At 38.1% G+C, this 13,280-nt stretch overlaps 1 protein-coding gene across 2 annotated transcripts in view; it reads right to left on the bottom strand.

The window, feature by feature from the left end:
* Window positions 1-9,480: 9,480 nt before the first annotated feature.
* Window positions 9,481-13,280, bottom strand: part of LOC130168353 (CD166 antigen homolog A-like) — a 38,944-nt gene continuing 35,144 nt past the window's right edge. The window contains exons 13-16 of one of the 2 annotated variants that reach the window (XM_056375142.1): window positions 12,667-12,696; window positions 12,087-12,198; window positions 11,245-11,380; window positions 9,481-11,147 (exon numbers count right to left, since the gene is read on the bottom strand). In XM_056375142.1, the coding sequence (XP_056231117.1) occupies window positions 11,278-11,380; window positions 12,087-12,198; window positions 12,667-12,696 (245 nt within the window). In that variant the 3' untranslated portion in view covers window positions 9,481-11,147; window positions 11,245-11,277. The remainder of the gene's footprint in view (window positions 11,148-11,244; window positions 11,381-12,086; window positions 12,199-12,666; window positions 12,697-13,280) is intronic. The other variant, XM_056375143.1, reaches the window with a different exon arrangement.

Below are 13,280 nucleotides of genomic sequence, written 5' to 3' on the forward strand. Positions count from 1 at the left end.
AGCTTGTTGCCATGGCAACTGTCAATCAAAAAATAAAGTGCCCGGATGTACCAATGACGAATAAAATCTAACTGGCCAGAGTTACAGGACAACGCACAGCTCCAGCGGTGTCCCTGTCTGTCTTTTTAACCCTGTTTGGCCTGTTGCTACCAGCCAGCATAGATGTATATCACCAGACTGTTTATTTTTACAATTTGAAACTAGTGTGGTGGTCTGAATGTCTCCTTTCCGTCTGTGTTGGTCATTGGTGAAATAAGTATTCAGTGTATTATTGTATTATTTAAATAACTATAATATTGTATGGGCAAGCGCACATCAAACACATTTTAACAAACTGTGTATAGTACAAAAAAATGTGTAGATTCCTCTCACTTCTTCTCATTGTCATGAATAATCAACTCCACAAATTTTAACTCTAAAAGTATCAACAAACTTGACAGCACTCACCACTTCAGTTATCTATTCATATCTTACTACACCCTGCAAAATTTTCATTTAGAAGATTTCATCATCTTTGTTTACTTTTAAGAAACAGCACAAGCATTGGTAATTGGTAATTAACTAGGAATAATTGTGGATTACACATATTTGCATATAGGAGAGGTTTCCTTCCTTTCCTGTATAATCTCTTTACTTTGGAGTTATAGACCTATATCTGAATAGGTAAAAGTGTAATAATTATATTTTTGTATTTTTTATGTAAAATAAATAAATGACAATTTATTTAGGTAAAAGTAGAAATAACACACAATTCAATTTCTTGGAAACTGAACTTTTTGCTGAAGTATTAGCAAGAAAATATGGGATTAAGTATAAAAAAATAAAAGTATTCATACCAATGAATAGCCACATAGTGTTATCCTATTATATCATTAGTCCATTATAATAAATATGTTAACATATGAGCAGTACTTCAGTGTTGTAGTTGGTTTAGGTGGAGCTAATTTAACTGTTTAATATATATTGGGTAGTGTAGTCTATAACAAAGCATCATATTTATAATATTTTAAATAGTAACCATCTTATAAACTATCATATAAAAGTATCTTGTGCTGCTGAATAAATGTAGTAAAAAGTGTAACATTTCTTTCTGAACTCTATGGAGTAGAATCATAAAGTAGTTCACAATGCAAATACTCAGTTAAGTAATTAAAGGTTGTACTGAGTTACAATACTTTGCAATAAATGCACTTAGCTACATTCCGCCATTGTTGTTGGTGATTTGAAGGATAACTTAATCAATCTTGTTTTACAGTCAGCCAGGATTATAGAATGCAGTCATAACACCTTAACACATCCGCGGTCACCCTAAAATAATTTCCCAATGATGCATCAGTCCCTTCTCTGCACTGTCAGGAATAAAATTCTGGAGGCAAAAAGCTAAAGTCTTTATTTATTTATTATTTTGTTGTCCCAAAAGTAGTCACATTTGAACATACATTGTAAAAAAAATACCCACTATGAGAATGTTTTTAAATGTATACTTTCCATGGGTAGCTAAATTTCCCAAAATAAATACATAGGCCTATTGACCAGAATTTTCCTATAGTTGTATTTTATCAATTATGTATTCATTACTTCTTGTGGGTGTAAAAAGCAGTTTTGAGCTCTTAAGGCATAATATTCATTGGCATATTTTATGAATTTAAGATTACAGTGTGTCAAACAAGGGCATTTGACAGTTTGTTTTTGCAGAGGGTGTTCCACTTTCTCTCTATGTTTACATACATTTATTTAAGTACATGTTCACAGTCTGGGATACACTTCTGGAAAAGTTATGACATGATACGATTAGTTAAAGAGAGGTTATACTGAGGTATCTGGTCTGAATATCAGGAAGGGGGAATTGAGTATTACACATTGTGGCTGTATAACTCATAAACTGCAATAATACAATGACTTTATTTACATGTCTGTGAGTTTACTGATAGTTACACTACATTTTAAACATTAAATAAGATTTTAGAAAATTTAAACTTTTTTTTATTTATGCAAAGATGAATAGTGGGTAATATAGTGACCTGTTAGAAATGATATTAAGCCACATCAATTGAAAATTATGCTATTCCACATAGGAAAGTTTGAATTAATGTTTTAAGTTATTGCTAATAGATTAAGTTTTTGCTAGATCACAATTAGCAAACTCTTGATTGGCATTTAAATGCACTTGTCGAGTCATAGAATTCAGAGGAAAGAAATATTTGGAAAGCACATGTGGTCGCACAAGTCAGACAAGTCTCATGAGTGGATAAGACAGTCAGGACCTGTCTGACTAGTGAACAGAGAAAACAGACAAAAGGTTTTAAGAGCTAGAAATTTCAGGCCCTGGAGAGCGAAGTTGTATTTATGAACAGGATAGAATTATCCAAAGTAATGTGGACACCCACTCTAAAAAAGATGTGGCTGTTAAACTTTTTTAGATATATATTTTTATCACTGTCAGCACCACAAACAAAATTCCATTCACCTCCATCTGGGGTGGAAGCAGAAATCCAACACAGATATCCCAAAACCTGAACAAATGAAACCACAATAAGCTGCATGATGTGATACAACTAGAAGAAAGTGATCAACTATTTGTATCCATTATTTGAAATCAGTTGGACGGAGACCGAGATGGGAATGTGACAATGTGAATGTATGTATGTTTATTATTATTATATTATTATTATCATTATAATGATAATGATAATAATTATTATTATTATTTTTAAAACTAATTGATGCATTCATATACTGTCCATACTGACCATTAAGAGATGCCTTCCTAACATGTTACCAATGTAAGTGATCGAGGACAAAATCCACAATACTTGTTCTGTTTAAAAAATAATTTCTATGTTTATCTCAGGTTAATATGAGGCCACAAGGTCATACATAGACAAATTAAGTGGATATATTAGCAGTCTTTTTAGTATGAAATTCCCAGATGTTAAATTTTGTGTTTCCACTGTAACTTATAATATCCACTGGACCTGTTTGACTCAGATATCTGAAACATCACATAACCCTCAGATAAATTTGGAATTTTTGTAGATAGAGAGGACTGTGGATTTTGTCTCATATCACTTACTTTGACCAGGAGGAATGATTACAGCAAGACAAACATATATCATATATGGGCACATGACTATTGATCTAAGACTGACTTGACCAAAAACAATATGCCAGTGCAGTATTAGAAATAAGTACATGCTCATTTTAGTGAGCGGAAAGTACATTAGTTTTGTTATAAAGTCAAATTTATAGCTATTTATCACAAGTATTCTTCACATAAACTTTGTTGTGTTCCAAACAACACTGTTTATTTTTACAGCAATCCCATCTATGGCCAGCCGCAGTTCTCACTTGGATTGCCTGGCAGCCAGTGCATTTCGGGCAGGATAGTAGCAGGTGGGTTTTGCCTGACGGACTAGTTTATCGTTTGTCTAGTTGCATTAAATTATACAGGTAAGTTTGCTGGAAGATACAATCGCATCTGCGGCCAGCTGCAGTTCTTACTTGGATTGGGTGGGGCTTGCAAGTGCGGAAGCTAAGGACAGTTTGGAGAATTCTCAACGCTGTGTGCAGCCCATGCTTAGATTGGACAGGATGGCAGCGGACTCCTGTAGTCATCCAGAATGACGTGTACGAAGGGAGAGAGTTAACAGACACAAACAACACGGCACTTCATGCCTTTGGGTTGATGTCCAGGGAACTTGGCCGCTTAATGTCCACCATCACTGTGACACGACATCAGGTGTGGCTAGCTCAGGCGCCTATATCTGACGATTGTAGGAATACTCTGCATGAGCTTCCTGTTGTGCCAGGCTAGTTGTTTGGGCCGGAGGCAGGAAGAACATTCGAGTGCAGGAAGCAGTCAAGCCAGGCTTTGGATGCCTGGGGTCATCAGGGCACGGGACCCGCCGCTAGTCGGCTTCAGCCCAGAAGGGAGCAACCTCAACATCATCAGTCCCAGTGGGTACAGGGGCGCAAGTTGAGGGCTCTGAGTTGTCGGTGAGCAGATTTTCACAGCTGGATTACTGGGCAACCAATTCCGAAGATGCATGGGTTTTGAAAATGGACCAGCCCATATCCCAGGGGTTCAGGTTGCACTTCCACCACTGGCCCCGACCACCCACAGGGGTCAAGGTTACTTCGGTCACCGACTCATAAATGCCCTGTGTTTGTTGCAGGAGACTGCCACACTCCCAGGCAAAAAGACCATCACATTAGTACACCCATGTACACAGAATGATGGGTTTTACTCATGTATTTCCACATACCAAAGAGAGACAATTCTCTCAGGCCTGTACTAGGCCTAAGGAGGTTGAACATTTATTTGAAGGTCCTTCCATATTGGATGCCCTGTATAAATGACTTCCTTCAGACTATCACTCCAGGAGAGTGGTTAATTTCATAGACCTGAAGACATTCCTATTCACCCAGATCACAGGAAGTCTCTCCGCTTTGACTTTCAAAGTCAAGCCTATCAGTTTGCCCACCTTCCATTGGGTTTGTCCCTTGCTCCTCGCACTTTTACAGCAACATCACTGTGCCTGAAGGGAGAAAAGATTCTCCCTTACCTCAACAATTGGCTTATTTGTGCCCCCTCATTCCAGGAGGCAGAACAAGATACATACAAGGTCCTTCCTCATATCGACGCATCAGGAATTTGTCTAAATTGAGAGAAGAGCTCATTGCACCCAACACAGCGGACGAATCACTTATGATAGACGTTCTTGCCAACACCTGGTTGAGAGGTCTCATTTAAGCATTCCATCCGATTCCTCTGATAATGCCCACTCTCCAAAGGGTGAAGCTGTCAGATAACAAAGTCCTGAGGGCGCGCCCAACTGGCAATTGAGCATTTGTTTATCCACACTCATCAGTCTATTGGACAAAGAATCTTAGTATCTCCCAGTGAGGATGGACCTCCTGTCCCAGTTGGATGGGAAGGTTTGGCACCTGTTTCTGAGCCCCCTTCAGCTCAAGGTATGACCATTAAGAGGGATCAGCCACTCCTGAATGGGCTTGAGCCCTCAGTTTGTGAGACCTTGCGGAGTGCACAGGCTCTTTCTACAAGGACAATGTATAAACACTGTTGGGCTACATTTTCCTCGTGGTGCAGGGACAGGGTGTTATACACGGTCTCCTGCCCTCTGCAAGACATATTGCAGTATTTGCAGGGTCTTTTTGAAGCTTCAACCTCAATGGTTCATGTGGCAGCTATATCACTGAACCATAGCCATATTGTTGGCAGGCCATTTGCCATGCATTACAGGGTGGCACAGTTTCTGCTTGGTGCCGGGAGGGTACCTGGAACATGCTACTGGTCCTGCAGGCCTTGAGCAAATCACCCTTTGAACATATACCTGGAGGGACTTTAATGGAGGTGTGACGTGAAGGTAATGTTTGGATCCAGATGCAGACACAGGACCCAGTTGAAGTGTTCACAAGGTATTTATTAGGTAAATTGTTGAAGGTGGTTGAAGGGTGGTGAAGGGTGAGGGTGGAGGCAGACAGGCTGGCTGTTTGGGGAGGTGGTGAGGTGGCGTCTGGCTGAAGATAGAGGTCTGAGGTTGTACTTTAACAGGTGAGGAGCAAGGAGCACGAGGGAAAACAGCGATAACTCATGTAAATTCTAGGAGGCGTAGAGAGTTGCTACCACTGCAGCAGGCTGAACAATCTAGTGAGGAGTGAAGGGTGAGCTGGCATACTGGAGCCATTGGAGATGAGTAGATTGCCATCAGGTGTGTAGGAATGCCAGGAGCCAGAAGAGCTAGACATACAGACAACACACACACACACACACACACACACACACACACACACACACACAGACAAACAGGGGAGGAGGAGACACAAGGGAGAACAGGGAAGACACAGGGAAACACAAGGGAAGGGAGAGACAAACTAATTCACAGCCTGAGCCATGACAGGAGACATCAATGAAAACTGTTTTTCTGTTGGCAGAACAACAGCCAAGTGTGTGAGTGAACTCCATGCCCTTTCTATCATTCCTACGTGCCTGCAATGGAAGGCAGACGGTTGGGGGGGTGTCACTGTGGTCAATATCTCTTTGTCTCCCCCAGCCATATTAATAAAGCCATAGAATTGGAAGCATGCCACACCTTTTAGATCAAAGCTGGGGGAGAGAGTAAGTTTGATGTGTCCAGTCCGGGCATTGCGACTATACATTGAAGTAAAACAGAGCTTTAGTTGCTCGGAGCAACTGTTTGTGTGCTACAGTGGAAAGACCAAGGGACAGGCACTGTCTAAACAGAGGCTTTCCCATTGGATTGTTGAGACAATCAAACAGGCTAATGAGGTAGCAAGTAAACTTGTCCCCTCAGATGTTTTCTGTCCCTTGACAAGGGGTGTTGCCACGTCCTGGGCGGTAATGAGAGGGATGTCACAACAGGAAATCTGTGCAGCAGCGTTCTGGACAGCGCTTTGCACATTTTTGAGGTTCTACCACCATAATGTGGCTTCTGGATCCATGCTAGCGTCAACCATTCTGCCATTGGCTTCTACAGGTTGACCAGTAGGTGGTTATTGGTTCCTTGTGACACTACAGGAAAGAGTCATCCACTTTGTTCAGTCAGGAAGGAATGAAAAGAATGGAGCTGCAAAGGCAACTATAGTTCTGTTAATACCTGAATGACTCATGCTGGTCACTCTGAAACTTTTCAGGGCTAGAAGATTCTGAGAGGCCACATGTGGGCTACCACATGGCATTTATAGCAGGGACGTGCAGGTAATCTACACTTCATGTACATGACTTATACAGAACGATACTTACCTTTCGTTATTTTCCCAAAGCCTCCAGTCACACAAGGTTCAGGTAATATACAAGCATGACTTATGTGATCTGGAAAGTGAAACTGTCAACTGATGACTTGTGACTAACTTGACTAACTTATTTGTTAGGTGTAGGGACATTTATCATCAATTATCATCAATTTATCATTTATCATTCAAACCATTGAGTGGCTGGACATTTACAAAACATCACTGCAACTGTGTTTTGGAAAAATATAATTGAAAATGTATTTGCCTATTGCATGTTGATGCTACCTCTATCAGTTGCAAACTATCTACTATACTTTGATGCCTAATTCTGTATCCAAAGTGCTGTGGACAACATGAAGACTTTCTGTCCCTGCCACAGTCACATAAGACTGTCTGTTGAATTTCAACACTGATAGAGAAAGGAATGGACATAACTGTTTTATACGCTTTAATAAAATATAAAGACTGTATTCAGAAATTAACCTGCCAAACATAGTGCTGGTTTTACTCCTAAAGATGTGCTGTTAATGGCGAACTGTCCATCCTGATTTATTTGTAATCAGATAATGTATGTTGCTGTTTTTATTACTTTAGGTCTCTAAGAGGTTTCATAAAGTAAAATTAGCTATTTTGGCCCATTGTTAAGATGGTGCATAGCTGCCATTTTATTAGTGATACACAATCCAATACTGAAACTGGATCAGTATCAATGTGTATGTTGGCTAACTATATGATCGGTGCATCCACAGAGTGTTGTTCACAGCCATTGTTGCTCACAAGTTGTTCAAGTAATCCAAATCAATCAAACACTTCATACATTTGGCTGTACTCTATGAACATCCATCATCCTCAACATAAATGTAAATTTGTTGCAGTGACTTTTCCAGTCATTTGCACGCCTCAGAACTTTTTTTTCCCATCATAAAGAGAGATGCTACTGATAAACACAATACATACACATACACAATAAATAAAATTTCCTTTGTGTTAACAAGTCACCTGGCTCTACTTCATTATATCATTCAGGCAATTAAACTTTATTTACATAGCACCTTTCCTACAAGTTAGTGCAATTCAGTGCTTTACAGATGGATCACAAGCTGATAATGACAGAAACAAACAGTAAAATATTCTGAGACTTATGCGCATAAGAAATGAAAATGTTGAAAATTTAATAATAAACTCAATAGAGTAGATAAAAATAGATTCATAAAACAATAAAACAGATAAATGACAATAACAAATAAAATAGATAAAAGGGAGTAAAACATTTTAAAACATCAAGACAATATAATCAATGATTAAATAAAGTTAAACATTCTAACTCGAGGTGGGTTCAAGAAGCAGGTTTTAAGTTTACGTTTCAAGATATCAACACATAGCATAAAACATAAAAGCAACCTCACCAAAGGTTTTTGTCCTGCGCTTTGGAACAACTAAAACACTTTTGCATGTAAGGACTTTAAAATGTGTTAAATGTTCACTCCTTCCAGGCCCAGTCAGTAGCAGATTGATGAATCAATTCTGATCATGTTTTTTGAGTACACCAGAGATCATTGAGATAATCTAATCTGCTGGATATAAAAGTGTTCATTAGACTCTTTGTGTCAGAGGAATAGCCACACTTTAGCTGTAGTTTTGAAATGATTAAAAAGCAGATTTGGTGACAAGCCCCACGAGTCCTAAAGTTTAGTTGTGATGTATCCTCATATCCTCCAAGTTTTAATAAAATTTCCATTGTGTAGCTTATGTGTTCCACCTTCAGTGGAGTCTCTGTGCCCAGAATAAAAAGTAAAAACATCTAATAGATTTTTCCCTAATTCCACCACTGTTTGTCACAGTATACTCTTTGGCCACAGGATGGCAGCAGAAGCTCATTTTGGTTGGTCGGCATTTTATATGCCGACGCCTACATTTCTTTTTGTACACTTGATTGGCCACAGTGACACAAGTAACAACTGGCTAATTGGAAGCTGGTTAAAGATAATGACTTATCATATGCACTGTGCCAGTGCATATGATTAGCCACAGGGTCAAGGGACTGAGCACACTAGTGACCTGTAAATGACCTTGCATTTCCTGTGATTAGATTGTGTGCAAAAGTAAATTTATGCTTCCAGTTGATGTAGAAAATAGTTTGTTTGTTGTTTTTAAATATTCAGGATATCTTTAACTTAATGGCATGGGCCATGTCCTTGTAGGCCTTTATGGCTCAAAATGCAGAACCAGTGAAATCCAACACTCTTGTCTTTTCCGTACATGTATGTGCTCACAGACCTTTTCCACTCAGTAAATTTAATGGTGTTTTCATCGTGTTGTGCACTGTGACATAATATTAAAACCCCTGAGGGGCACCAATACAAATTAGAGTCAAAATAGACTCTAAAGATATTGTTTTGCCATTGTCCTTTACTTTAGCATAAGTAGCTATAGCACAGTGTCAAAACGCTGCATTCAAAATTGTACTTAAAGTAAAAGCAAAAGATACTACTCTGTTGTGGTTTTTTTTTCTAAAGTATTCATAGTTTTGCAAAAATTACTGTACAACAAATCATTATACAGTCATTCTGCACCATTATTCCAGATGTTCTCTGCATCTCTACAAGTGAAAAAAAAAAAAATTGGAACCATGTTGCTCTTTATTTCAAAAGATGCTCAGTTGAAAGGCATGAAAACTGCAACAACATAATTAATATTCAGTGGACGTAACTTTTCCAAATGTACACTTTATTTTAAACAAAAGTACAAAAACAAACATCAGATATTTACAATACTTGCATGGCAACGTTCACTTTCTTTGGTCATTCTTCCAATTTGATGGTTTTACATAAGGTAGACAGCAGCTTGGAGGTCTGAGATTACAACATGCTGAATCTATTATTCAACCAGACGCTGAACAACCCACTGATGACTCAGAACTTAATTACATTTTTGTAAAGTCTGCAAGCAATTTATCTATGGTTTAAATCCAAGATGTGAATTCTGTGTCAATTATTGAATTTGCCTACCAGGACATTTATTCTTGTTCAATATAAATAGCAAAAAGAAAATTAAAACCACATATTTCACAATTACATCCTGGTCTTGATACATTTTCAGATTCAGGAAATGCTCATAAAAGACCAAAATTGTGACATGTACAGCTGCGTGTATTCCGTCGTATTCTACACAAATTTGACATGAAAAAAAAAAAGAACCCTAGTGCACATCACAAACTGAAGCAATTACAGGTAGATTTGCAATAGAAGGCAAACATATCATAACGACTACTTTCAGACAAACGTCCTGTCCACTCTGTGTCCTCGATTACAAAATTCTGCCATGGCTAGATGATAAACAAGCATACCTCAACTCTGATGGAGCACAAATTGAGAATTCAATTACAACCCCTGACAGGTAAACTAAAGTATCCTTTCATTACTACAGGCTCAAACACATTCTCTTGGGGAAAAGCATGAAAACAGGTTTACGTAAAACAATCTGTGCAGCCAAACTAAAGCCAGTAAAATGAGTTGAATTATGCACATACATTCTCTCAATAATCTACGTGCTTGTGAAATACAGTGGTTATGTTGAATGTACAGTACATTTTTTTTCAAAAAAAGAGAGAGAGAGCAAAAAAATTTAATTTTTTCTCTCCAGGAGGTACACACGATCAAAGAACAAGAAAAGCATGTAACACCAAAGAAACTCACATCACCTATTTCCTGCAATGCAACATGTAATCATATTTCCATCTATAACTAATACCGAGTATTACAATATACCCTTAGCCCTTTTAGGAATTTCATCTCGATTTCAATATTTTATTCATGGCTGAACGAACAAACTGAAACAAAAATTCAGGTATGAACAGATTTAGCACACCCATATTGAAGGCAGAGGTTGTTTGACTGTGATGACTGTGAAACTAAGACGTGATGGTGATGATGTCCCTCGAGTCAAAGATAGACTAATGCAGGCCTACACATCCTTAACAGCGAAGGCAAACTGGTCTAGTAGTAATTTTACCTGCGTCAACTAACAAAACCAAAAAGACTTGAATTTTCTCAGTTTCCCAAAATGCATTCTAACTAACATGAACCCTAATAGTAGACAAGTTTACACATGTATCAGTAGTGCAGAAGAGTTATGTATATCACATACAGTATCCATTCATTTCTTTTTTTTTTTTTCTTCTTTTTTTTTTTTAGGAATGGCGGGGTGAGAGGTCGAGGGGCTCGGGGGGTGTTTGGATATGCTGTTTAGTAAAATTCTCCCTGAAACCAAATCCATCCAAACCATCTTCATCCCAATGTACACGCTTTTTTTTTTTTTTTTTTTTTTCCCAAAGACAGAGGTGGAGAGAAATGTGCAAAAGTTCCATGTTCTCACTGGAAAGAAAATAAGACATTTAAACAATGTCATTTGAAAGAGAATTACTTTGTAAATGTTTATTTCAGCACATGATGGAAATGTTTTGTTGCCTACCTTTCACATTCCCAAAGGATGTTTGCCGTTTCTTTACACCTCAGCTTTTTGGCTGTTCTCCTCCACTTTCTCCTCCAGTTTTTTCTCCTCCTCAGAAGACCCGTTCTCCTTTTCACCGGTCTTCCAGCTGCCTTGCCTGTTTAGAATAAAACATGTTGATAATTCTTCCCTTTACAGTCAACTGTACATTTTATGATGGTGTGTTGTCTATACTACACTGTGTAGAATAATAACTAAAATACATTGTCCACTTACATTAAATGGGAGAGGCATATATCCCTGTACTGCCATTAAGCACTTACTTAATGTTAGCAAGTTACAGTATGTGTTCATGATCAAGAGCTAATTCCCTAAATTTGGAAAATATAAGACTGCTTCATGTTCTGTGCTTAACTATACATTTATACTCCTCATGTGTACATGTGTTTTTAGCTGCACACACAGTGTACAAAATAACATTTATCGCTTAATACTTTAACCATGCCGCACCTAAACTAATCAAATAATAAAGCTTGATTTGTTCAGTACCTCTAAAAAAATAAAAACAAAACAATAACATATAGTATAAACTGAGTCAGTACAACTGTTATTGAATAGTGAAAATATAACTGGTCGGTTTAATAGTGGAAAATTGTCATATTGCATAAAGAAAATGGAGGCTGTGAATATAATGACAGGAGGCCCAGATAAATGTAAACAAAACAGGTGATATTAGCTCACTGGGCAACATGTCAGGACCATTGCAAAAGTGAAGTAGTGAATTCAAGAATTTTATGAAGATTAGCATCATTATCATATAATACAATTAACATTTTTCAAAAGGTTCACTGTTGACTTCTTACTTGGACTTCTTCATGTAGACCCAGTATGCCAGGCCTATAATCATAGTGGCGATGAGGAGACCGACCACAACTCCAACTACCAACTTGGTTTGGTCACTATCCTCCGACTGGTCTGTAACAAAGGTAAAACCGAAACATCAGACCTGGGACACACGTCTCAGTAGGAAACTCCAGCCAGATTGAGTGTGAATACAGGGAAGAAAAAAGTCATTATGTGCAATAAGTGCGTTGATGAATGGACACATCCGCATGGTACATGGTTATGACTCACTGAGTTAAATGTTAATGGAACAAATTCTTAGTTTATGACTCATTTCATCATCAGCCAGTGGGATTATGGACAATGTTGACAATTTGTCAGGATGCTGGTAGCTCCATTCCTCTTCCTCCTTCATAACTGTATTTTATCTACAGAAACACTGTCCAAATATTGTATTTCCCGTAGCACACTCCAAGGTGATGTTGAAGGTAAATATTTGATAAAGATCCTTCTTTCAGTGAGCAACATTTGATCCCCCCATAGTCTTTACTCACCCCACCCCTCCCGTTTCTTACAAGCAAGAAGACTGCTACAACTTACCTTGTTTATCCATTCTCACCTCCACAAATACTGAAATCAGATATAAAATAAAATTAACGTCCAACCAAAAGAAAAAAAAAAATACAAAATCAAGACTGATGTCCAGGAAAATTGCTATTCTACTTCTATTCTACTTTTGCATGCAAATAGTCCAAAGAGGGAACAGATTAAACCCAGCATCCCAACATACACACACCGAGCGAGGTGTGTGAGTGTCCCAAACACACAGGAATGAGTAAGCAAGAAAGCAGAGGATGGTATTAACACTGCATGCTTTGGGACAACAGTGTGTACAAAAAGTGCTAAGTGCATGCATCAGTTCCGTTTTGACAGTGACATAGGAGATGATAAAAAAAAGTCAGATGTTCATTCAGTGATCATCAAAAGGCAAACCACCACAGATATTACTGTAAACAAAGCAAAATCTGTTCATACCGCAGAAGCAGCATTAATCTTTGCTTTTAAATGTATCTAATTATGTTTTTCTTCTGATATCATATCACTTATCTTTCCATAATTTGGACTACAAGTCTGAAATAAAGTCAACTAATTGGTTGATTATACAAAGTTTATGTCAGTGAATGTCACAAATGTCATGAAAGCCCTGAATGGTG

The sequence above is a fragment of the Seriola aureovittata genome, chromosome 4 (assembly GCF_021018895.1).
Source record: "Seriola aureovittata isolate HTS-2021-v1 ecotype China chromosome 4, ASM2101889v1, whole genome shotgun sequence".
In the NCBI taxonomy this organism is placed as follows: domain Eukaryota; kingdom Metazoa; phylum Chordata; class Actinopteri; order Carangiformes; family Carangidae; genus Seriola; species Seriola aureovittata.